The following is a 27,304-nucleotide window of genomic DNA, read 5'->3' as shown; positions in this document are numbered from 1 at the left end:
TCCAACTAAGTGTAAAACTGATCTTTGATTTCATCTTTGTATATATGTGCTGGTATTATCATTATTTTCCCCTGTCTGAAACAAACACCAGGGAATAACCAGTTCCAGATCTATAACTACTGGTTTTGCTTTAAGAGATTTCTGAATTCATTTTCTCTTCTTAAGTGCTCTATGGTTTTTTGAACTTGTGACATCCTAATCAGCCCCTGGACATGAACACTCACTCAGTGAAGGAGTTTTAAGATTACAGTTACCTATTCTCATCATTTTCATCTTACAATCAGCGTTCCAAGAAACAATGTTCATTGGTTATATATTGAGTAAAACTTCTTGCTCTGTTATACCTGATGGCTTTCACCAATATTGACCACTTGTACCAATTCAGCAACTGGTATTTGGCATAAGATTTGCTAGAAAATAGCAAAGCTGGCCTGCTTTTGACCTGTCCTGAACTCACTGGGAATGAGAACTTCCTCTCACATAGTTCTTAAGATCATTGTTGATATCAATTACAAGTTATGACTAGAGACTCCAGTGGCAAGGTCAAATGAAATTGGCAACAGGACGAGGTCTGCTATACTTCCTTAGTAATAATACCTCCTTTATAATTCTTACCTCTTCTATCAAATTATTTCAAAGTTGGTGCCAACGAAAGGCATTACAAAACAGCAATAGTTACTTGGATGGACAGGTAGCAAGTTGGGTAGAGCAAAGTTTAGACACAGAAAAGTGCAAAAATCAAAGCAAAACTAGTATTCCCTCAAACGTCTGAAACAAGAATGTTATTTTGACCCATATGTATGCAGGGGTCTAGTTTACAGCACAACCTAACACTCACACACACCCCCATACTCCAGCTCAACCATGACTCTTTGCTCCTTTATTCACATACAGCCAAGCAGCATGAAGCATATATAAGGATTTTAATCATCATTACCTGAAGAGGCCTCAGACCATTCTTTTTCCTCTTCCCCTAAAAATAGAGACACCTGAAACCTATGCTACACTAACTCAACATAGATGCCCAAAACAATTTCAAAAGCAAGAACTATGTAAGCAAGGGTCTGCATAAAGAATTATAAAAATAAAATGTAACTCTCTGAAGAAGTTTGTTGGGTTTTTTCCTTTTTCTTTGCCCTCCACCGTGTCCTTTTTTTTTTTTTTTTTTAAGTCTATCTGACATTTGTTAACACCCATAATTTAAACACTTACTGGTGAGTTGCGTATCTTTTACACATTAACATACTCAGCAAAACAAAAATATTATTGTTTACCGGAAGGGAAATATGAAGAACTATTACTGTATTTAGAAGTATATACTTTTACTGTGCAAATACATACTGTGGCAATGTGAACAGAAGTGTATAATTATCAGCTACTAGTATCAGTAATAAAGCTTGCTGATACTAACTTCTTCCTATCACTGACTAAAGAAATATATGCCATCAGTAGAGAAAGCAACCTATAAAATATAACAGCATATACATATTACAACAAAATGCACTCTTAAGAATTAAATTACATTGCTCCAATAAAACACAAAGGCCTTGCATATATTTAAGTAGCGCAAATATTTTTAGCTTGAATATTAGTACTTTAAAAGCAAGACCTGATGAAACATAAAAAGAAATTTGGCTTTACTTGTAAGGAGTAGACAAGTATATATACACATATACCCATTCTACATGTTGTTCTTGAACTGTACTCAAAAGATCAATACTGGTATTCTTATTGATCAGTTGGGGGGAAATAAAATAAACCAATATGAAAGCAGACTTTTCCATTAGCAATCTATGCTAAAATATACAAAACCCCCCAAAATAGTAGAGAAGTGAGTTAAAAAAAAAAAAAAAAAAAAAAGCAGCTTTAGGTGTCTGTGAGGCCAGTCTTCAATAGTACAATGAAAAAAATCAAAGTAAAGAGAAGGAAAAATTGATATCTGTATCACCACTCCTTAAACTAAACAAAGCAAACAAAAACCACCCCAACAGTCCTGCCCAAAACAGATTCAGCAGGTCAAAGACAAGGACATGCTGGATTGGGAAGTATGATCATTGAAGGACACACTTATTTCAATTTAAGAGATATGAACCATTTAATGGTCATATTCTGTACTGAAAAAAATTATTAGAGTATTTTCTTAAATAAGCGGGGTTTCAAATGGAAAAGAAACAGTATGTTTCCTGCCAAAGGATTAGCTTGAGTGGCCTAATTTGACACACAAATAGATGTGCAAACACATCTGTATGCTCACGCTGGTTTTCATGTGCATTTACAGAAAGGTGTCTGATGAGCGTCCAGATTTTGAGACATGCTGTTACCATGCTCTTTTTTCTAACTAAAGTGTTGCGAAAGGCTCTAACTGGGTGGCACCATTTCTAGGACTGAGATGACAACATTTGTTCTATTTGCACGACCTTTGTGTTCAGCTGCAGACTGCAAACACAAATATGATCCATTCACCTTCACTTTTCTCAGGTCATGTGGCAAACTTTCTGCTTTGCTTACAAAAAGCTTATGAACAATCAGAGCTGAACAAAATCTGGTGGCATGTACTGAAGTTAACTCAAGATCAAATTAGTTAGGGGTTGGCACATTACAAAGGTTGTTTCCATTCTTATTTAGAATAAAACCCAAATATTACAGTTATCTACAGTAACAGTAAATTTAAAGTAAGTATTTTGAAGGGACATGATTTCTCTCCTCAATTTATATTTTGATTCAGTTTCATGACCTGTCAGTAGCACATGTGCATAGCATATGATCTAACTCAGCTGAAATATTTTATTTAATTATTTAAAAATAGAACAAAGGCAGCTGCTAGTTACTACTGATCAAAATATTTTTTATAGATCAGAATGGCTCTGTTTGTGTTGTAATGCAATAGTTTGACACGATTAAACATTGCAACAGTGACATGTTACACCACAGACAGGAGACACTTTGATGCAGGAAAGAAATGTTTTAGTCAGTAATAAGTAGCATCTACCCATAGCTATTCTGGTAATTCAGTTTTGCCCTACTACATTAGGTAGAAGCAGTACATAAATACCAACAGGTTACAAAATGCTGCAAACATATCCTTTCCTTGTTAAAGCAAAACTCTCTCCCATATTTTTGTAGTGTACAATATATTTCATTTGTAACTCAGAGAATAAATAAGACAGTTCAGGAAAAAAATTCTAGAAAATATTGTACATTTCTGTCATATAGGCCTGGTTATGACTGACAGAGGGAACAATCAGACACCCTTGGCCATATACAAGTAATTTGTCTTTAACTATAAGAAGCTTAACTATTCCTTTACTGTACTTTTTTTCCTCATTTTTGAAAGGAGGAAAGTATTTATGAGTATTGACTGAAAGAGATGAAAAACGTTGACGCTGGCAGAGAAAGCAGGTAAGGAAGTCTGCCCAACTGTCTTGGGAGAAAAGAAAATGAGACTTCCTTTTTTATTAGTTTACATTCTTTGGATCTCAAAGCACGTAGATGGTAAACAATTTGTAAAGTTACACAGTTCCCAGCCTATGAGGACAGAAAGAGTGGAACCTCCAGCAGGGTACGCCTATCTGACAGGAAACGCTGAGAAAAAGAAGCCAGTGTTAGACAGAAACAGAAGAGCTGACACTGAACCTTCTCCCAAGACTGAACTCAAGATAAAATGCAACATAGATGGACAAGCGGGTAATTTATCTAAGTCCAGAAACCTCAGAGCTAGGTATCAAATCTCTCTTATACCAAGAAACACCCAAAAAGAACTAAGTGACACTAGCTCTCCTAGCTAGAGAGCACCAAGCCAGCCTGCCAATCAGACTGAGTTAGCACACACTCAATATAAGTAATTCAATATTGCAAGACTGAGGATCAGTTAGTTTCTGCTGCACTAACAATCCTTCAGCCTTTCTCTTGTTCCGCACTTGAAAGCAACACTCCCCCCCAAAAGTCACTTAATCACATGCTCTCTCAAGGTCAAGTGGATCATGCTTTAAAAAGAGTGACCTGCTTTGGCGACCTCAAAATAACTTAATTTCTATGGCCTGCCGGACAAAGTCTGATCATACCTCAGACTCAGAGACGATATGAAGCTTCAACTACTACAAAACAAGAGGATAGACTTTCCCTGTCTCACCCCTGAGCTTCTCTACTACCTCCACTGAACAATGGAGAGCATAAGGAACTTGTACCACAAGATGAGAAGAAAATATCCCAGAATCATTTCAATTTGGTCTTCCCATCAGAATCTTTCATGGTTAACTCTCCCATCCACATTCTAATCTAGAGTCCTTCCTCTATATCCAAGATAATTATTTTTTTGTTTCAAATATCTGCTGGGATGTGAGGGGGCACATATGTCAAGAGGGGCTATGTTGCAAGCAAAGTTTCAAACTTCAAATAAACCACCTGCAATATTTTACTAATGAAGCACTAGACAGTGCTTCTAAAAATACACATTTGCTGAAGGCTTTGTGGCCAGCAGCAGGCTGAAATGATACTGAAATAGCTGCACCGGCTTTGTAACATGCACTGGAGGCCCCAAGATACATATAGCTTTTCTAGAATTAAATCTTTTTGTGTTTTCAAAGTCAGAGGCTTTTAGTACTCATCTTTTCATCCCTTCCATTTCAAAATTTGGATAGTAAATGTAAGGCCAACTGACATGTAAGCCCTGTTAGCTAAAATTGTTTGAGAAAACAAGGTTTGTTTATCAAAAGGTGAACAATTTTTAAAGGCATTGGAAAGCCATCTCATTATTTTTGTCTGGGTTTTTTTTTTATTCTTAGGTTTTTTTTAAACAGGACTTTTATGGTTGTTTTAGTTTCTGTCTACACAAGAAAAAGCTGCATAAAACCTGAGAGGACAGTCAGAGATGCCAGAGGAAGGAAAGATTTAAAGGACAAAAACACACCCAGTTTACTATGAAAGACAGAGGAGGTAAAATGAAGAGGAAGTAGCTCTGAGATTTGGTTAAGTTAACAAGATTCCAGGAAAGAGCAGCTGAAATTTTTCTCAAGAGGCATTCACACAGGAATGAGTAATCAAAAAATCAAGCTGAAGTACCTAACAAGTATATGAAAAGCTTCAAGGTGAAAATAGATGAAAACGTAACAATGACTTAAGAAACAAGCAAAACCAAGCAGAGTTGATCACTTACTTTCTCAAGGTGATTACAGACTAAAATGTGACACTACTTTTAGGGGGACAGCCAGAGGAGAGCAGCATAAATAAGAAAAAAAACAATTGAGTTTAGAAGATAAGATTAAGTGAAATCTGAGGAAGGTGCAGAGGACAGCAGTTGAAAACCTTCTGCATCTTTGGTAGAGAAAACGCAGAAAGTTGGAGGTACAGGGGAAGAGTCAACACCAATTTTCATGGAAAAGGGAACAATGGAAATGCAATAGGAAAGTGATTTGAGGACTGGATCAGTATTTGCAGAAAAATAGTTGGATTTTTATGAAAATTATTCTGTTAAAATAGTAACATAGATCTGTTTAGCACAGATGAAGACAACACTTCTTGGAAGGGAGAATGAACATGTCCTGAAATGGCCACTCCTACGAATATTGCCAGTCATGCTGCATAGTGTGAAGACAGGAGTAAAGTGCATGCTAGGTCAAGTCAAGGCTGGAGGTTAGCAAAGTAAGCCCTGGAGTTAGAGGGAGGAGGAAAAGAAAGCAAGACAGGGAATTAACTATATTAATAGGGAAAAAAAAAAAAACAGCTGGGCAGAGACAGAGTAACTAATAGTAAACAAGACTTCTCCAATAGTTACTGGACTGGAAGAGAGCTAAGTAACAAGGCAGGAAGGCCAAAACAGGCGAGCAGCACTGAGCAAGAAAAAGAGCACATCCAGTAAGTGACAAATGTTTGTTACAGAAAGAGTAAAGCTAACAGTCTCACTGGTGGATGGAAAAGATCAACTCAAATTTTACAATTAATACCCAACTCTTTGGTTTTACTTTTTGAGTAGAAGGAAACAGTTCCTACTGCTTTCAAATGTCCATTTGAACTAGTCAGTCTCCTACATAAACTGATGAGCTAGTAGAGACAGAAATACTAAGTTTGTTTTGGAAGGGTTACTTTTGTTGAAAAGCATGAAAGATGCTTAACGAAACCAAGAATTTCATTTCTACCTCATGTAAAACACCAACATTAAACGGCATTATGACACTCAGGTGCAGCTGCAGAATATGCCACTTGCAACACTTACATAAACTAGCTCAGCTGAGTATTGGAAATTATCCTTGATAGAATGTCCAACAACACAAAAGAGATTTGTACCCATTATTATTTTATGTGCTAATATTCTGATCAAAAAACATTTTTAAATGGTTATAAAGAGACAATAATGAAGCTATAAGCAAAATTGCACTTAAATGATGTTGAAGTCTTTTTCTAGAGTAATACAATTTCTAATCCAACTTTCTCATTTTTCATGCTCAGGTCCATATGGAAATTCAGTCTTTAAAAAGTCTCAATTTGTATATTTAAATATATACTGATTTTAAAAACACGGAGTTTTAGCTAGATTATAATACATTTAATAAGATACAATAAATACTTAAATCTACTTAATAGCAATTTGGATTTTATTTATTATTTTTTTTTAATACCAGCCATATGAAATGTATATCCAGCAGAAGTCTCGATTTTGTTCAGCTTGGTTTTTATGAGCTTCAGGTTAACACGTATTTTGGAGGACTATGATCAGAATAGATATGAGACAGTATTTCTTGCCCTTTTGTACAGCTGAATAATGTTTAAAGACACATGAAAGCTATAGCACAGCAAATTTCAAGATAGTAGTGCAAAGAACAGGTTAAAAGAGCTGAGAGCACAGAACCTGATTTGGTATGGTTGTAAAAACCTCTCTACCCAGAAAGATGGTAAAGGCACAAGACCTTAGATGAAGAAAAAATATTTTTCTGTATGTAATACATAAATGAGGGGGAAGCACACAAGGCAGTCATGACATCGGAAAAGTACATATATAAGCATTAGCATTGTAAGTGCCATACACAACTAAATTTCTTCTCTATCAGTTCCAGTGTCCTCACTAATTCTTAGAGTTTGGGAATCATTTCTAGCTCAATACTTCCTTTGTATATGGCTTACTATTAGCTTCAGTCTTCAAAGTCATCAAGAACGCATGTGAGCAAGAATGTGTACCTATTTTTAATCTTAACCAATGAAAGATTAAGACAGACAAGTGTGCACGTCTATCAGGAATGTTTATTCATTGAAATGCTGCCGCAACCTTTCACTATTCAGTGACACTATTTCACTATCAGCTAAGTATTAGAAATAGTTTCATCTCCAATGCTACACCTGGCACCTGGTAGAACACACACAGTTTAGTAGTATAAATAAAACTTTCCCAGCACTTACCAACATCTAGCTTTTGGTTCCTCCTAATAATCTGAAATCCAAATTAAGATAATGTTTTTTTTTTTAAGAAAACCTGAAGCAACTGAAAAGAGTAAGCTTGATACAGTGGTTGTTTGAGTGCACATTTGAGTGATTGCAGCAGGAGACCCAACTGTGCAATTTGCTGTTACTCAAAACCAAGGTTCAGAAATGCCAGTTAGATAATATTATGATTGTGCACTTTTAATAAATCTATACACACTTCACCGTATCTTCCTACAGTAGAGATGATTATCTTAAGATGGGAAAAAAGTTTTACATAACTGACAACTCATTCATTAGCAAAAGATTACAGCAATACTGAAAAGCTGATTTTTGTTTAAACATCGAGCAAGCATGGACATATGAATATTCCTAACCTGTAAAATGATTCCTCCACATTATATCAGCGAAACTCATTGGTGGGCCACTGGGAGGGTAGTGTTTACCTTTCAGAGGCTCATGATCAGTCCTTATCATATCCATTAAGGAATTTTCCAAAGAGTGCAAGTTAAAAGTGTCATAGGGCCTATTCCGGTCCTAGAAGGAGAAGAAAAAAAAAAAAAAAAAAAAGAGGAAAGAAAGACTGTTATAGAAAAAATAATTTTCTAACACAGGCTCATTTCTTATTTTATAAAACTCCAGCATCCAATTCTACATTTCTTCTTGATATAAGTTTTTATATTACAAAATAATTGATAAATATAAGCCTACAGTTGTTAAAATTATACCCTTTATTTTGCTACTGTTGCTTTGACCAGCACAGCTTGTGAAAAAGCAGAGAGGCTTTTTAATTCTCTAAAAAAAAAAAAATATATATACACAAACAATAGTTAATTAATCATTTAAATAATAACTTAGAAATAAAGCAATATTAGTGTTCACACTGGAGACGTGAAATTGCTTCAGAGTCCAGAGATTTTTGTTTTACAGCTTCATCATCTGCCTTGTGTCACACTGCTACCTTAACATCAGAGCAGAAAAAAGCAATGCTGAAGATGCCAGCAAGAACATTTTTTCCAGAAAGTACCAAGTAATTCCTCAAATGTCTAACATTAATCTCACAGGTTTAAGGAAAGTACACTAGATGCAAGACAAAACAAAAAGCAAGATAGGATATGCAACATTTTCGGACTAGGGCACTCAAAAACCCAAGGCAAGGGTTGGGTGGTATTGTTTGAATCTCTCATTTTTCATTGACTGCAGTTCAGCTTCTGTTTATTTAGTAAGTAAAAAGGAAAAAGGAGGAAAAAAAAGAAAAAACCACCTACAAACAACCGGTAGCAGGCCTATTAAAATAACCAGTTTCAAAGTTGAGGAACAATCTTATGGAAGGAACAATCTACCCATGCCCATGTATCTAGAGTACTGTAACGCAGTAACTAGAGAGCATAACAGAATGGTTCCCTTGTTGTAGTCAGACAGTTTCTAAAAAACATTTGTTTTCTTAATATCATCACTATCATTAAGAAAAAGGTAAAGCACAAGTATGTAAAAGATAGCAGTTTTTCTTTGTACACTGTATTATGATACAATTAATAAAGAGTGGTCTAACGTCTACTGTGCAAACTGAAACCGTCGTTGTAATATGCCTCCAAAATTTCTGGAACATTTTCCACATGCTGGTTAATACAAGATAATCTTTTTGCTTGAAAGAATAAAATTTAAAATCTTCAGACAAGAAGCAGCAGTATCCATAGAAAATTTAACACAAGTTTTGTCTTAATATGTATTATTTCTCTTGAACATTCTTTTTCTTAGGATGTCTTTAAATAAAACTAAAGGAGAGAATGTGTTCACTGGTATAATTAAGCTTGCTTTTAATATTCCTGTTCTGGAATTCAAATAAATACACATACTAGTAAAAGTCTGCTGTTACAGAAAGTCCTGAAATACAGATATTCCTACTGCCAAAAGTCTCATGTTCCCACATTCTGCCTACACTACACTGAAGATCCAACTTTCCCTCTCCAATATGCTAATTTTATATCTTCTGTAAGTGGACTAGCATTACTTTCTTCACATATTTATTTCAACTATTGATTATTTTTTGGCAAACGTGATATCCAAAGAACAATACTTGATTTCTGTTAGAAGCTATACTAAACACTAAAGTTCAAATGAGCTCACTGATTTTCAATTATCATTGTTGATGATTTTTATGTCTGCTACAGCTAATTAGAATGCCAACTTTTGTACACTGTATTTAAAAAAGTACTTGTTCACCTATCCAAGTGGATCAATACATATGGAGTATAAAATAAAATTTATGCCCAGGAAATCTAAAATAGACCTTGACAAAGAAAGAAAACCAAAACCAACACCAAAACAATCAAACGCACTAAAAACCCAAAACCCTGAGGTAATTTTTACTTTTCCTAATGAAAAAAATTTTTTTGGTTAAAACAACCTACTGCTTGGTAATATGTAGTAGGAGAGAAGAGTTTGGTTTATTTCATATTCACTTTCTTTAAAGAAATGCAAGGCTAGATTGAAAAGAAAAAGCGTAACTTGGATGTAAAAAAAAATTCCATCCTTGTGATAGACTAGTAATTTGATTAAATAGGATCTATATTATTCCCTCAAAGCAAGGATTTTAGTCGTCTTTTTCTCTGTGTTTCTTTTAAATGCATTTTATATATATCTGTACTGTGAATATATAAGGAGGTCAAGTGTTACAGTACTGAACTAGGGCAACCTTTTGAAGAGACAATATGAAAGCAAACACACAGCTTATATCCTAAATAGGGGTGGGGAAGTATTTTTCTGTCAGATCAGGCCCCTGATCTGGCTTATTATACAGCCGTAGCAGAGCTGAGCTGGCAAAACCAACAACTGGCTGGACAGCAAAAGGGCAGGACTGCTGCTTTTGCCACAATGATAGTTTATTCCAGCTTTAAACATTCCTGAGATTACAGTCTTGGAGACCAGAAGGAGTGGGTTCAGAAGAGGACACAGCCTCCAAATTGAATTTAATTGTCCTTTATTAACATAAATATGTTCTATTTTAAGTAGGGAGGTCCGACTTTGTTCTAAAACTTCCTGTGTTAGAGGTGTGCACATGGACGCATGTGGAAAAGGGAGAAAAAAAAATCATAGTGTCAAAGGCAGGTTTGCCAGAATGTAGGATCTTTCTAACCTTTTAAGGGGCATAGAAACCTGCAATATATTTTCAAGATGTAATTAGACCTACATTGCACACAGGAAGATCAATTTAATCAAACCCCTTTACCTAGGCGATTATAACGCTTCCCACTATACTACCTGAGCAAGCTAAATCGAAAAGAAAATTTAGACACAACACACTTTCATGAGTATGTTGTGGCACGTGCGTAGGTATAACGCATGCTGACTACAGATTTTGTAGTGTGGGTGATTAAACAAACAAGCCATGGCTAACATTCTATCTCCTAAGTAAAAGGGCTACTACCATTTTTCTTAGTAGCTTTCATTTCAGTAGCAACTCATTTGTACTCAGCAGATTTGCAGATTGTTTCCTAAATTCAGCAATTTCTTCCAAGAATCCTGGTGCTTCTGCACACACATCCACTGGATGATGATTCCTTATTTTATTTCTCAGCATGAACAGGTTCTCCTGGTTTTGTAAACTGATACTGTTCCATCTCCCAGATTTGCCTTTTGCATTGTTTCCACAGGCAACCAATATATTGCCAAACAATCCCAAGAATGGAAACAATTCATAAAGGTCCTTAGTAGCACATGAGACCTTTGCAAGGAAGTTCTGGGACTAGGACCATGAATGGAAATCGAAATATAAGCTACAAAATGATAAAGCAGAGTAACATCCTTGGAAAAGCAGTTTGAAAATCCAGCAAGTCTGGAAAATCTGTTGGGATCTTCTAGAGAAGACAAAGATCCTAAGACCTATTTAGATAAACTACATTATGGAAAAAAGAGAAATCTCCAGCTACAAGGCACTGCCTTTGGCTATGCAACAATCATTACGTCAGCAAAAGCTTAAGTCCAGCCTGCCCATTTGGATTGTATTTTTGCTGCATACAGACAGAAACGTCCTTCCTCATTAGCTTCTAGTGTACATGGCAGCATGTATCAGTTCTTACAATACTCTTGTCTTGAAAGAAAGAAAAAGAGTTAGTAATAACTCTTAGAGAAGATGGGTCCCAGAACTTTAAATGCCAACCCTTGGCTGTTATCTATATGTTCATCCACGACATCCATGGCACTTCCTCAAAGTGCCTATGTTAAGCATAGTGAAAAATTACAAATGCATACACAGGATCAGATTTTTGAAGGATCACAAAGTGAAATGGACCTTCAGTTGAAGTCGGGTGTCAACTTTCTACCTTTAAGTATCTTACTTGTAAGGCTGATTAAAAATGTCACAAAATACGGTGTCTATAATTTGTCTGTTAAGTTAAAAAATCCAAACAAATAGTAACTTTACCAAAAAATAACTGCAGAGTCAAGAAACTAAAATAAAATGAAAAAATACAATAATTTGCATTTTACCCGCATTTTACACTTTTGTGCATATGAATTATGCTAGTCTTTAATTACACAACCATAGTAATTTTTCAGAGGTCCCCAGTCTCCATCCAATATGCATAATGAACCAGCTCTAGGAATGAATCAAAACAGTGCTTTGAAGAGGTCTGTTTATATCTAGGACAGATGCCTGTGTTGCTTATTCCAGGAGATGGCTGAGGTGTAATCAGTGTGTCAACAAATTCCAGGAGGGGAAAAGACATTCTTAAATTCGAGGGTTATCTTAATTATGAAAAAGAGATTACTTAGCAGTGCCTGAAGTATGTAATTGACATGTGTGTATCATTTGAAATCAAAAGAACTTTCCCTTTGTCATACCCTTTAATGTGGTATGCTTTGTCCTGCCCCCTTCAGACTCAGAGCATGGGCATGAAAGGGCAAGGCATACCTACTACTACTTCAGTTCCCTCCCGATAGATACACAAACCACGTCTTTACTGGTAAAAGGGAAAGGTAAAAAATGAGACAAGAATACATGACTACATTATGGATGACAAAGTCAAGACCAGATCTATAGCTGGGATCTATTCTGGGGTCGAAATATGCGTTAAATGGACCTTAATACAGCCTGGCTTCCTTACTACCTCTTTCAGCTTGAACACATAGCCCAAAGTAATTGGAACTAATGAACTAAAAAAGGAAATGACCAACACATTCCATGGCAGAGACATGGAGAATGTGCACCTCGCTCCAGAAACTGAAGCTGTATCTTTTTCTTCTGTGTCTGCAGAGGATTATGGCAGCTGAGACACTCGACCATTAATTGATTAAACTACTGTCACAAAGTGAAAAGTTTTACCCTGAGAAGGCACGTCAGGAATCTAACACATGTTGCCCAAGCCTAGCTATCTTCCATACTCAAAATCCTTAACCAAGTATTCATGCACGTGTTAAATCCTTGTTGGCATGGTCATCTCCATCTGTAACACAAAATACACATTGAGCTGAGAGATGCACCTGATCTGCCTTTTTTTTTTTTTCTCCAGTGTGCAACCAGTAAAACTTCAGGTAACTAGACCCTTCCAAAGATACATTTCCCCGTGTCTGTATATTTCAGGCCATCTGCAAACAGATTTCCAATTAAGCTTCCAAGCTTCCTATATTCTGAACAATATCTTAGTTGCAGTAATTTATTTCAGTGTTCTACATTTTCATGCTGCCCTAGATTCTCAAGCTTCCTGCACCAGTATGTGGCACAATGCAGCCCAACTTTGCTGAACAAGATGGCCCGCACTCATGGAACTATTAACTGTTTCCAGGAAAACACCAAAACTCCAGATAGGGTCACAGAAGTCTCAGCGTGTTGTACTTACTAGATTCTGGGACATTACATGAAGCATTTCAATCAGAAGGAAGAGATGAGATCCTGGGGAATGGCTAAAATTCTTATGGTTTAAACAACTTTCCTCTCAATGCAAACTTCTTCACTGTGGTCACTGCTGAGTTTCATTCTTCTGTGCCTGGCATAAGCCTGGCTTTGGCTGCACAGGATGGCTAAGCATTGCCAACTAAAGCTGAAAGTCAATGGAAGCACAGCTTTGAATAAATACAGGGTAAAATGCCAGCACTGTTTTAAACTAGGCTCGCTCACTCTGTTCTAGCACCTGCAGCAGGGGTTATTACTAAGAGCACAAGGAAAACAAGTTTGTCTCGCTCCAGTATCCCAATCCAAAGCTGCAAAAACAGCAACTGCAAAAAAAGTATTACAGAAGTTTGGCTCGGGACATGCTCAATCTGCCATGATGGTGCACATGAATGATCACATACAGCAAGCTCTAAATACTCACTGAGCAGTCTTTAGCTCCTAGCCGCTTCAGCTGGGATGCAATCCTACTTGCAGTCTCAGTAAAGTTTAAAAAAAATAATAAATCTTTCAAAAGATAGGAAATCTGAGGAATATGGTCACATGGTAAAGTAAAATGATCACTTTGCAAAAGAATCACAAAACTGTAAATAGCAAGCGTTACTTCCTTTGCAGCTTGATGCTGGAATGCTGCCAATAACAACATGACTGACAACACAGATGCCAGCAGAACTAGAATAACCAGAAATTTCAGTAATTTTTTCCTTATATTGGATTTCATGAAAAAATAAAATAGAACAAAACAAATAAGGCGGCATAAAATGTAGGTAGGAAGGAAAAAACAGGGTAAATTTGTCTATGCCTATGATAAAGAACATTACAGCAGAGCTACCAGTACTAAGTCTTAATGGAATTTTGTTTTAATCCCACTTTCTTTTTTGATCTTTCCAGTTAATTTTGGATAGTATTAAACTAAGCCAGATTTATTATGTTCCCTTACTGGAACAAAAAGGGGAATGTTTTCTAATTTTATTATTGCTCTTGGGATGCCCACAGAAGAAACACATCAACTTTTCATACATTTCTCTTTTCTCACTACCAACTGTAACACATTTTACTTTCACAGATGTTCAGAAGTTCACTGGGCAAAAGGTGATTTATTTTTTTTAGGCTTGTTCAAAAAGCTTCTAAGAAAAATAAGGAAGTTTAATACAAAGATAAAACAATATCTAACTGTATACAGATTATGGAAACATTTGCATATAATTTTTAAAATAACATTTCAGAACTCTAGTTAACAATATTTAATCATCTTGTCTGTGTTATATAAACTTTTATAGCTAACACGCAAGAGCTCAGACTGATTCCAAAAGCACTGAAAACTTGATCTACTCAAGCCATTTTTCCACAAAGAAAGGTAAATGTTATATTCAAACTTTACCCCCTTATAAATTCTGAGTGTTAAAATATTACAAGAAAACTAAACACTTTCCATGAAATGTTTGGAATTTTTATTTCTAAATGAATTAAAAAGTGCAGAAATAGGAAGAGATAAAACAGGCACTATATAGAATTACCATTTAAAGGTCATTTTACTTTGCAGTTAAGATGAGATTCCCTTTTTGTACATGCTTACTATATGCAAAAAATATATATAAAAATGTTCAGGCTTTATAGCCATAAGACTTGGCATCATAATCACATAAACAAAATATCCTGACAAGTTACTGAATATTCAATATTTGCTTGCAAACTGCAGGGATGAAAGTAACAGAATTTACCCTGCCGTTTTCTAAGTAGAGGTCATAGCTACAGGGCAAAGGAATACATTAACTGTTTCCCTGTTTTAGGCAATTCATGTTTTGGAGTTGCAGGGGACAAACTACAATATGGCCCTACTGGATAAAAAAAAAAAATAAGAAAATTTATATATTTTTTTTCTTGTTCTATATTATATTGTTCAGTTCTTTCATGAGAGCCTTACTAAGCAATAGCATACTTACTGTGTTCTTTGAAGCATCCTTAGCTATTCTGCCAATACAGACTTTTATAATATGCCAAGCGTACTTCTTACTTGATCACTATGTTATTTCTCCACCTCAGATTCAAAGATAGCAAAGCACCTAGTCAAATATGCTTAAACTACCTAACCTAATGCTCCAATGGGGAACGCTGTTTATTAACAGCAAACAGAAATATAATACACTTAATATTTCAAACATCTTCCTTTTGCCATCAAAACATTTAGACAATGTATTTAAAAAAACCCAACCAAACAAAAACCCCACAATAACCAAAAAATCAAAAGAATCTACAAAACAGCTATTATTCTTACACCCATTACACTACTGTAGGGAATGATCTGCAGACATTACAATTGACTGAGCACTCACTGACAGGATTTATGTGTAGTCATATTTTGTTCAACGTGATGCTTTAGATAAAAATCTGCTCATCAGTTCTGCTGCTGAATGCATCTCAAAAAGCTGATGTATCCACTTTCTATTATAGTTACTGATTCCAATAACAAATGGTTCTAACACTTGTAAAATATAGGATTAAAGTAGTTACACCCAAGATGATCATCAATTCACAAAAACAAGCAAGTGGAAAAAAAAAGATGTCAGCAGTAGAATTTACAAGGCCATTCACTATACCCTTGAGCTATTAAAATGACATAATTTAACTGGTTCATTGGCCTGCTGTGCAAGAGTTCAACACTGCTAAGTTACCTTTGGGCTTCTACCACTCTGTTCAGTAGAATGATGCCTGTGTCCCATAGCAAGGAAAAACTAGCATTGACCTAAGAACACCTTGGCAGCTAAATCAGCACAAGATAAGTGCAAACCTCAAATCACAAGATGAAAGCGCTATAAAGATGCAAAGACTGCAAAGGGAGAAGGCAGTATTAGGGATGCTACAGCATGAAAGGATCTGAATGATCACGCTTCGCAGTCTGGACCACATAATGTAAAAGACAGTAGAGACATATTGTATAAGGAAGCTATTGTCTCAGAAAGATTTACAATAGGAGCCGTCTGTCTCATGATATTATAGGATAATGAGACAAAATAGGAGAGAGACAAGAATACAAGTAATAACTATTAAACAGATGTCTGAGCATCATTGCCCAGTAGCTGCATTTACTATGGCCACCACAGTAAAGGAATCTCGAGGATTTCTCTGAAGTAGAAACAGTGGTTTTTTGTATGGTTACTGATCATCAGTGACGTGGGATATATTGGTAAGGTTAAAAAACAAAGTGCCACTGAAATGTTTAAACCTTATGACAAACAAAATATTGTCTCTCACCCAAACTCAGTGCTTTTAAGAATAACGTGACTAAACTAATATCTAACCGGCCTATTTCAAGTCAGGCTTCTGTTCCATTCCTGTTAAGGAAATAGTGCCTCCTGAGTAAAAAAGCTTGTAGGTGCTGGAACTCCAGATAGGTATTTCAACAAAAAAAAAAAAACAACAGTAAGACATTTCATCTGTTCATATAGGACAAGATCTTCACCTACTGGTTTGGAGAACTACCCTTACAGAGGACAGTAATTTTACCATTTCGATGTCTTTTACTTCTAAAAGCAAACTAAGAAAATGCTAAGTATAGTGGGAATAGTTGTTCAGTAACAAATGGGGAGTAAGTGGGGTCATTTAACAATATTTACCCACAGGCCTAAACAAGGCCATGAACACTCTCAATGAAAGCCAGCTCCCAGAGAAGACAAGGAGGTGACCTTTTCAGTGTGACGTCCCTTTGCATCCAGCAGGATTTAAAGAAAATATTTAACCTATTAGCTGCCATATACTTTTAATTACTAAATTACTCGTGTAAGTTGTACAAGTCCTAACTTTGTATTATTACAGCACAATTAATACACATGACAAATTCTGGAACAAGAATTTGAAACCTTCTTTAAAGAGATACACACAAAAATCCACTCTGCCACCTTCTTCCTAATGGGGATTGAGAATAGTTGGGCAGCAAATGTTCTCCATCCTCGGACTTTATTGAGGACAATCTATCATAGAGTCCCAAGCTGTCACAGCCACCTTCTCATATGGGAAAGAGGACTACAGGCTCTCTCAAGCTGTGCACCTACTTCTAAAACATGAGTTGAGGACTCCTGTATAGCCACTGGGATATGAAGCAATCCTGTATCATCATGTTAGAAATTTTAATTTAAGAACATTTGCTATTAACTATTTGTTCAGCTTCAAAGTTAATGAAGTTTACACGTATACAACTGAATAGGTGGGAAACAGCAGGGAGTAGCAACCCAAAGACCACTCATAGCATCAAGCTCCACTTAGAGGAAGGAAGGGCAGAAGGGGAGGGAAAAAATCCCAGCCCCAAATTATGTTTTATTTAGAAGCAACTCTTCAAATCAATTATATGCAAGGAATTCCATTGCAGATCAAATTTTGTAAACAAAGAAGAAATTTTTCCGGTTGCAAGTACTGAATTATCCCACGCATGAAAAATTTCAGTTTAATAACAAATTCAAGATTTGCATATTAATTATATTATTTCATATAACAAATATATTAAAATAGTAACTGAATTACACTATGCATACTTGCATCTTTTCTTACCTAAGGTGCTTAAAGGCATAGAAGGTATGAGGGAAAGAACAACTGTCTTACATACAAGGTGCCTGAATACTTATATTAAAACCCTGAAAACTAACCAGAATAGATGTTTCTTCCTCTTGGAAGAAGCCATAAGCATTTTTGCATTGTTAGGGGTTACGCATTGAAATTACTGCTGCACATTTGGATTTGATGAATTAAAATAATTCAGAAATCACAAACAAGATATACGTGTATGAACAGGCAATTAACCAAAAGGAAACCTTCTTTATGTTGTCTCTTCACTGAAGTTGGAAAGTATACTCATAGGAGAAAGAAAAACACTTTCTTTTACATTACAAGAGCTAAACTGATTTAGCACAGGGAAAATGTCTTGAGATAAAAGCCTACCTGATTTGCAACAGAATTTTCCTTTTTTGTACGAGATAATAAAGACTGACAGGCACCTTAAGAAATGTTGCTATAAGAACTAGGGTGTTCAGCCACTTAAGTACATTCATAGAAATCGTAACAAGTTCAGCATTAATACCTTGGACAACAGATGTCCAAAAAAGTCTAGCAAGACTGATAAAAGAATTAAACAAAAACATGTCAGGAGAAAATAACATAGCCTCCATAATCAGTTGTCACATACAGAGGGGAAAATCAGGTAAACAAGGGTAAACAGTAAAGACAGGTAAACAGTAAGAGACAGAGGAATATCACCTATCCAATTCAATAATAGACATCAGGTGCATGTGACCACTGTGATCGGTCAGTAAGGCACAGTTAGTGGAATGACTAAAGCTAGTGCAAGTAAGAATGTCAGTACTGTGTATATCTGACCAGCAAAATAAAAATGAAAGAACTGCAATAACTGAAGCAGGACATGAAACTATAGTGACAAACATTGTTTGTAGTTTTTTATGACTGGAATTCAAGGATGTCTTCTTTTTAAGAAATAAAAATCAGAGATAATGGAGCATCATATGTTAACGATGCAATAACCTGAAAAGTATGATTTCTGATTCTTGAAGGAATAGGATATGGCTGATCTAACAAGGACTTCAAGATAGTGTTTCATATGGTGCTACAAGCAAAGTAACTACAGAAGTGGGAAAAATGGTAATTACTGCAAATGAGGTAAGAAGGAAAATGGCAAAAAGGGAAAGAAGTGATGGCACTAAACAGAGAAACGTGCTAAAGAAAAGTTACTAATAGAGTTTCTTAAAGACAAATCTTGAGACCAATTTTATCAATAATTTTGGTTATTAAAATAGGAATACACTAATAGTATTTACAAGATATCATCAATACAGAGGAGATCAGCTCATCATATAGGAAGAACTGAATTAATCTGAAGAACTGCAGCAAAGCAGGATGATATTTAATAGCAGTAACTACAAGGTCATAACCTCAAGGACTCAATTTTCCCTATAAACTGGGACCTCATTGACCAGAGAGAAGGACACAGAGAGGAAAACCGAAAGAGTTTTATTAGTTAATTTCTGCACAATTATAAACCATGAGTATAAATGTTAAATGTGAAAAGGTAAAAAAATTGCAGGCTGTATGAAAAATGATACTTCTAGTAGGGTTGCCTATTGCATCTATCCACATCTGTATTCATTACAAAAGCTAATTTCATTGTATTTGTTCTTTTAAATTATTCTCTTTCTCTATACGTCCAATGGAGCCAAGGACTGAGCCATATTTTGAAACACTGACCAGTTCAAGTTTATATTCAAACAAGGCTACTATGTAAGTGACATAGCAAGAAAACTTTCCAGTTTCTCTGGAAAGTGAAGCCTTCCAAACAAGCTGTAAAATTTACTACAGTCCATTTCCGTGTAGTTTTAAATAGTGCACACAACGTCAGTTACTTCTCCCTTGCCTAACAAGAAAAAATTATTATATAAGTAATCTACTATTTCTACTTTGCAAAACCATGTCAGAAGAGCGTGTTCCTGTTTAGACAAGGGAGGCAAGACTTCACCAAAACATTACTTGTAAACTCTGCTAACTGTAGTTGATTTTATTACACAGAAGTCACAGGTACAGCTTCATTTATTAGCAGCCAAATGTAGCAGGAGCCACCAAGCTGAGGACCCTTACCACAGAAATGTCAAACCCAGCCTAAAGTTTACAAGATTTTATTTGCAGAAATTCTCATCCCCAGAAAGTGAACAGGTATATTTTCATAAAAGCCAAGATGACAAACTACAACTTCACTTTTATTTTGTATTATAAAAATGCTATTTTTCTTATCCCAGACTTTTGTTTCCTCCACCCTCTTGTTCTGCCTTAGTCTTCCTACTGCACAGTTAGCTGCTACTTAGGGCTTTGTAAGTTTTAAGAAAAGCCCTTTCTGTCACTGTTTTCAATTTGTTTGGTTTGGTGTTTTTAAATGAGACAGGAAGAAACAATATGATCCTAGAAAAAATACATGAGTAAGAGAATTATTTAACGAAATGAAGTATTAGATCAGACTGTTACGGTAATCATCATTTAAAAGTAACAGGTATCTTTATAAAGATACCTTTATAAACTTTATAAAAGTTGAAAGAAAATTTCAAAATCATGAAGTACGTTACAAACAATTGACAGACTTGCTTATTATATATCTTAGTGGTTACTAAGCAGATCAATAGATGGTATTAGATTTGGTTACAAGCCATCAATATGCTGAATTCTAACAATCAGTTAATACATGAATCATTTATTAACCCTTTAGAAATGTACAGTTACTGTAAAGGTCACATAGTAATTGGTAGTAACACTAGCTACCTGCATGTTAATTCACTAATGCTTTTAACAAATCTCCTTCACAAAGTAAAATACTGCATTAAAGGATCTGCCTAAAAAGGCTCTGAGTCGTAGTCTGGAAAACACTTCCTTGTGAGACCACAGGGAACATGGGAGCTTAATACATTAGATTTAAGGTTTCTCAGGATTTAGGTATTATCTGTTGACTGCTGTAAGGTCATATAACATTTCATGATTGTCTGTCACATGCTGCTAATTCTCTACCTTATTTCTGGCTGCTTAACACATAATAAACTTTATAAAGAAGTTTAAACTTGTCTTTTACATTCTAGGTGTCTACCTGATATAGACAGCAGATACAAGCTCTCTCAGATCTCAATCAATGCACTATCAGTAATAGACAAACAAGAACTGCTCAGAGCAATTACAGAAGAGCTTCTCATACCTGCATATGAGATTTTAAATAAAATAAAATTTAAAAAGATTACTGAACATGAGAAAAATGCATTACTTGTACTAAAGCACAAGTACTTTCTTATAAATAAGGGTTAAATATTCCAGTAAAATTTTTTCAACTTAACACTGCCTTTTTAATACTTAATTGGATGGTCTGGAAAGACAGATTTTTTAAATCTTTTTTTAGGTTAATAGGCAAGAAATAGAAACATTTGAAAGAGAGAAATACAAAAAAGGTAAAAAGAATGACTGGATGATCATGCTCATGTCAGTGGAAAGCAGACTTGAAAAATTGAGATGATCTAACATTTAATAGAGCATCTTGCAATGCATCGTTCTTAGATACTCTTAATTTAATAGAACATCTTTGTAAGCCAAACTAAACATAATTTTAAGAAAAAAATACTATTTAAAATACTATCAGAAAAAGCAATTGTACAAACAGGGCATAAAAAAGTAAATCTAAAATTCCATAAAAGTGCACCATCCCAGGTGAAAGTAAAAGTGTACACAGAAAGGATAACACGCAGCATAGCTGAGAAGATGGTCCAGTGGTACCTGGCCATAGCTGCACAACTATTCACCCATTCCATGCCTTTTTTTTGTTTAACAGTCTAAATGTTTTCAGGGTAAGAGTTGTTTGTTACATACATTGTATGACATGTAACTAAAATTAAATGGCATTTCACAGTCAGATTCCAGTGAGAAAGTTTTAGTAAATCATGCCGATTACTGATTTTAACAGCAGGAAGTAACATCTGGGAAAAAAAAAGAACTGTCCAGATGGGGTTTTGGTGGGTTTTTTGTTTGTTTTATTGTGGTTTGTTTGTTTGTTTATAAATAAGGATAGAGGCAGAAGAAATCTGAGGTTAGCAGAAGAGAAACCCAGTAAATTTAAGACTAAAGAAAGATCCAGGAAATCTTTTAGGATGTTATGAAAGATTTTGTAAAAAGTAAAAACCCTGAAATTCATACTTCACCACACAGACCCCATTGTAGCAAGGATTTAGAACATACACATAAATAGATAAAAATTGGGTTTTTTCATTATGACCATATAAAAGACAAAGCATAACCAATAAAAACTTTGAAAATTACAGAAATAAGTGAAAAAAAAAACTGAATTTGAAAAATAACAAAAAAAATGAAGAAAAATATAATTACTTTGGTGGTTCTAGTTCCTGTTCCTATATTTAGTTTATTTACACATACAGTGTAAAAAAACTAGACAGTAGCAATAATGTAGTAGCACTGATGTTATAGCGACTATTTCAACTTTATCCTTCAAAATCAAGTAAAAAATCACCGGGTTGGCCTTTTTAATTCTTATTAGGTAGGAATTGCATAATCATTCAAGACAATATGGCAACTCCTTCCTTTTACTATTTTTTTTTCCCTTGCTGATAACTAGCAAGGAACAGTAGTAAAAGCCTAAAACATTTCCATTGCTTCAAGCAGAATGAAGCAGCAACTTCCAAGGAGGAATTATGAATTTTAATTTATCCAAAAGAATATTTTACCATTCAAATGTTTTAGAATAAAGTGTTTGTTATGTTTTATTCTTAGCAACTTTCATAAGAAGCCATAATACCAAAGACTTCCTTTAGGAAATAAATCTTACTTACAAAAAAAGCCTTTACCACTCTGTGAACAAAACTTCAGTGGGTGATTGTCTTTGTTTTGAAGAGCCATTCTTGTATATACAAGAGATTAATTCAGAAACATAATACATTATAGATAGCATCACTTTCTAAAGTTGCCTGACATTTCTCATTAAAAGGTCAGCTTTAAGTTGCTTACACTGTTGCCAAAAATAACTTTTTTAGGGTGAAAGGTTTTTAAGATACGCACCTCCCACAATAATTCTTCCACGTAGGAAAAATGAATTTCACTGGAACATCCACTTACAATTATAACACAAAAGAAAATTAGCTATATAAAAAACATCCATGTTAAAGACATAATGCTTTTCTCATTTTATGTCAGAAGCATTTTTCTGTCAATCTGTGTGAAAATCCATCCCAACTCACAGATTCTGGAAGCTGGGTGTGGGGATGGGGAAAGAAAATCAGCTCAGCATATTCAGACTAAGTTATCAGTTGGTTAAAATGTCTAAATTCCTAAAATTTATAACTTTTAGCTAATAAAAATTTTTACATGGAAAGGGTTATTAAGCATTGGAACAGGCTGCCCAGGGAAGTGGTTGAGGCACCATCCCTGGATGTATTTAAGATGGGTAGACATAGTATTTAGAGATACAGTTTAGTGATAGTTTTTGTCAGTTAGGTTGATGGTTGGACTAGATGATCTCAAAGGTCCCTTCCAACCTAGGCAATTCTATGATATTTCTGAAAACTCCATTCTCCGAGTTTGTTTAAATCTACTTAAAAGCCCTCATGCTATTAAGTTTGCACTGGAGTAATTCCCACAAAGTAAGTGAACACAATTCAGTTTATGACTACAGGGCCTTACTGTGCCTTCCCCTGTAACTTCAAGCCAAATAGGGAAGGCCAACTCAAGTGAGAAGCCTCAGTAAAAAAGGGGATCAAAAAGCAGGAACAGAAAGAATTAGAAGAAGGGAAGTTTGAAAGGGGTAGAGTTGAACAGTTCAAGACTGGATGAAACAAAAAAGGGGCCACGTCCACAAAATCACGCTTCACACAAAACTGAAACCCATTGACAGCATGTGCTCTGTACACATTACTTTCATTAACTTTGTTAAACCAAGAACAATCTGTAGAGTTGATCAAAAGACTCCATCTTGGCTGCTGAATCATGTGAAGGTCATCATCCTAACACATAAGAGAATCTGCGGTTTTGCTTAAGTATTTTACTTAGGCTCTAGGAAATTTAAAAGAAAACTGCAATTCTTGCAAATTTTCCAAAGCCATACATGAAAAAAAAACTAGGAAGTGCAGGAGTAGGACCACCTGTGCAATATAAATTTTACATAAATAAACTATAGCTGTCTATGTTTCAAAAGCATTTTTGCAATTAAACCCCTATCTCATCCAGTGTCCATCAGTGATGTTTATGAATAATTAAGAGGCTGTTTGTTTATAGAAGTTCTATGTTGTTTTTTTTCAGAATAGAGAATGACATGGACATTTGAAGGAAAAGTGGGTCACAAAATTACGGAAATTAAATATTTTGCTTTTCTCTTCATTGATGAAAAGCTCTTAATTCCTGAATAATTGGCATGTAACTTAAACTAAAACTTTTCACAGGTTACAATTTGTTTTCTTCACTTTTTGGTGCCTAATTTTGAGATTCACACAAGCAGCAAACTTAGAGACAGTGAATGGATGTTCTGCTTTCAAAGAGCTATATGGGCTAAATATTTAAGACACATACCCCCAACTTTTTAGTCTTCTCAGATTGAACATTGAGAAGAAAATGATTTCTCCAGACTCTGTGCCTCTTTCTTACACGCGTAGAATGGAAATTACACCACTCCTTCTCCTAACACTGTTATGACAAAGCAGATCGGTATCTGTCCCAGTCAGCACAGTGCTTTTCTATAAGATCTTACAAAAATTGACAATTTTATCCCTGGGATGAGTTGGAAAAGCATGCAATGAAGATACAAAGCCACATTAAACACTGAGGAAAAGGAAGATATCAAATAGCTGTGTTTTACAAATGCTACTGGGAACTTATAGGAAAAGACAGAATCATATAATAGAAGCTTATGAAAATGAAAATGTTGACCAAGTTTGAAGATGCACAAGGAAAGTTTCTGTGGCATTTCACAACTTGCCTTTTTAAAATTCTAAAATTTACGAGTATTAATAAAAAGATTACACTAATGAAGATATATTTCTATATACAAAAATAGTACATCATGTAACTACTTTGAGACACCTGCTTATTATCAGTATGTACAATATTCTAATAATTGCTTAAAAGCCATGTTTCTGCACTTCTCGTAAATTTCTACTAAATGAAACAGGGAAAAATTAAATAAAGAAGAAATAATGAAACAAAACGTGGTAATAGTACACTAAATTTAGTTACAGAATGTATAAAACGTCACAACAGACTAAAAACTGAAAAGTCTAAACATTGCTGAAAAAATAGGTTTAGCTTAAGTATGAAAAAGAGGCAAATTACCTCAACACCACCAAAACCTATTTTGTCAATGTAGTGCTAAAGCAGGTGTTACTGAAAATTAATTACAATTGCTTTCAGGAGAAAATGAACTACTTATACATACACAGATATATAGATGTACTTTGCATATATTCATATACAAAATGCTAATATTACTGGGAATGGAAAATTTGTCTAAAGTTTTGAAGTATGCATAGTTTATTTCTCTTGTGCTACATGTTCCACTTACTCTTGTTGCTGGCTAGAAGGACAAAAAAGTATCTCTAAATACATGTGGACATTTATGAAGTTTCCCTATAGGAGGGAAGTTATTAGCCCACATAGCACCAGAAAGAGTCCAAAGGGAAATTTAGCTGCTCTTATAGTGCGTAAACAGGAATTAGAATTAGTTTCCTAATTAGGATTTAGTTTCCTGCCCTTTCTGAAATTTTATTTCTACCCCACCATACCAAACAAGTAGGTTGAAATGAGAAGTGGTAAGAACTACTTCAGGCAGCATCTTGCAAAACTAAGCACTTAACTGGGCTTGCAATAGGCTAGAAGGGCACAAGTCTGATTACCCCTGAGAGAAGGCAGTAACTTCCACCTACTTCTATTGTTTCTCCCATGTGAAGATTATAAAGAATTTCTTTACCTAGTTTTTGACATCTTCTGACAATAAAACCATGGTGGTTTGTCTTTTTTTTTTTTTTTTTTTTTTAAGACATGGAATATGAGTAAACAATCCTTTTTCGTGCCTGAAGAATATGGTGCTCCATTTTCAGCAGTTAATTGCAACAAACAATTATACATCAAAAGCTTTCAATATTGATTTCTGGGAGTTGAGAGGACAGAGTGGGGGGGGAAATAGGGAAAAGAAAAATAAATACTTTTTCTATCTAAAGTCTGCTGACTGCCATTATGCAAAAGGTCTTTAACCTTTTCCTTAAATAACATATTACATGTTACTATGATAAAAGCAAAAGCAAAATCAAAGCAGCATGCTTATTTTGGGAAAAAAGTGAAGTTTGTAAAGGCTTTTATTTCCTGTGGGAGTTTTTGCCACAATTTGGAATAATGTTTTGATTAAATTTCTAGGACAAGCATCTTTTATTTATGAATAGTATTTTCAAACTTGTAACACTATCTGAAGTGATCAGGAGGAAAAAGAAAAACAAAGGCCACAGAGCCTTAGAGCCTCTCTCAAAGGTCATCACTGGATAGTCTTGGTACGATGTTTTTCTCTTCAGCCTAATTTAAAAGTTTTTGAAAGCACAGTAGTCTACCCAGTCCACACAAATTTCAGATGTATACAGTTTAAGATCACCATATAACCTCAAATTAGGCAGTGCCATCTTTTAGCCTCCCTTTGATATGCTTCAGACAGGTATCACTTATGAGCGACCTTAATGAAAGGAGAGCTATTTCACCAACTGCTAAGAAATGGAAATGTTCATCATCCACTCGGCAAACTCCTATTTTCTTCTTGAAAAAAGCACCTGGAACAGGAAAACATTACTTTTCCAGGTCTGTCTTCCTTTTACATTCAATTCATAAGAGCTACCTTTAGGCAAAAAAAATTGAAAACTGGGGATGATCCAAAAAGGGAAACAGCAAAATAAATTACCGTGCCCTTCACCTTCCCTTCTACACCACCTCCCAAAGGAAAGCCAGATGATGTGTTTGTCTAATCTTTAAGACAAAATTATTGATTCATTTTTCTATACTAATACATTTAATGATTTTAAGGAAGTCCTGCCTATATATGGAGTTGCTCAGAATATCAGGTGCATACTGAACTCACTCCTTTGCTCTACCCTCACTTACTTTGAGGGCTTACCTATGATTCAGTTGGTTACTTAAAAATCAAGACATCAATCAGTAAGTAATTAGTGATCAAATCATTATACTTCAAATATGAAACAGTTGTACTTTTTCTTCTGTACTGTTACTGAAAAGAGACATTTAGAACTCAATCAAATTTAAAATCTAACAAAAATCGTAAAATACTTCACAACTACTAAGGCTAGAATGACATGTACTGCTTGTATCTGTTACGCTGGAAGACTCCTGAGATACCATGATATGTGTTCTCACATTTTAAGATTCAGAATCAGGCTATGTATTGTGCTAATTAGTAGTAACAACAGAAGCATGTAAGAAAGGAAAAGAGGGGGG

The 27,304-nt window shown here is 35.1% G+C and overlaps 1 protein-coding gene across 10 annotated transcripts in view; it reads right to left on the bottom strand.

The window, feature by feature from the left end:
* Window positions 1-27,304, bottom strand: part of CPEB3 (cytoplasmic polyadenylation element binding protein 3) — a 93,656-nt gene that overhangs the window by 52,432 nt on the left and 13,920 nt on the right. For 6 of the 10 annotated variants that reach the window (XM_074590531.1, XM_074590525.1, XM_074590526.1 and 3 more), the window contains exon 3: window positions 7,785-7,944. In XM_074590531.1, the coding sequence (XP_074446632.1) occupies window positions 7,785-7,944 (160 nt within the window). The remainder of the gene's footprint in view (window positions 1-7,784; window positions 7,945-27,304) is intronic. The other 4 variants (XM_074590527.1, XM_074590529.1, XM_074590534.1 and 1 more) reach the window with 1 other exon arrangement.

Source organism: Larus michahellis, chromosome 6 (assembly GCF_964199755.1).
Source record: "Larus michahellis chromosome 6, bLarMic1.1, whole genome shotgun sequence".
NCBI classification, from domain to species: domain Eukaryota; kingdom Metazoa; phylum Chordata; class Aves; order Charadriiformes; family Laridae; genus Larus; species Larus michahellis.
Note: the sequence above shows the minus strand (reverse complement) of the source record. Positions and strands in the feature narration are given on the sequence as shown.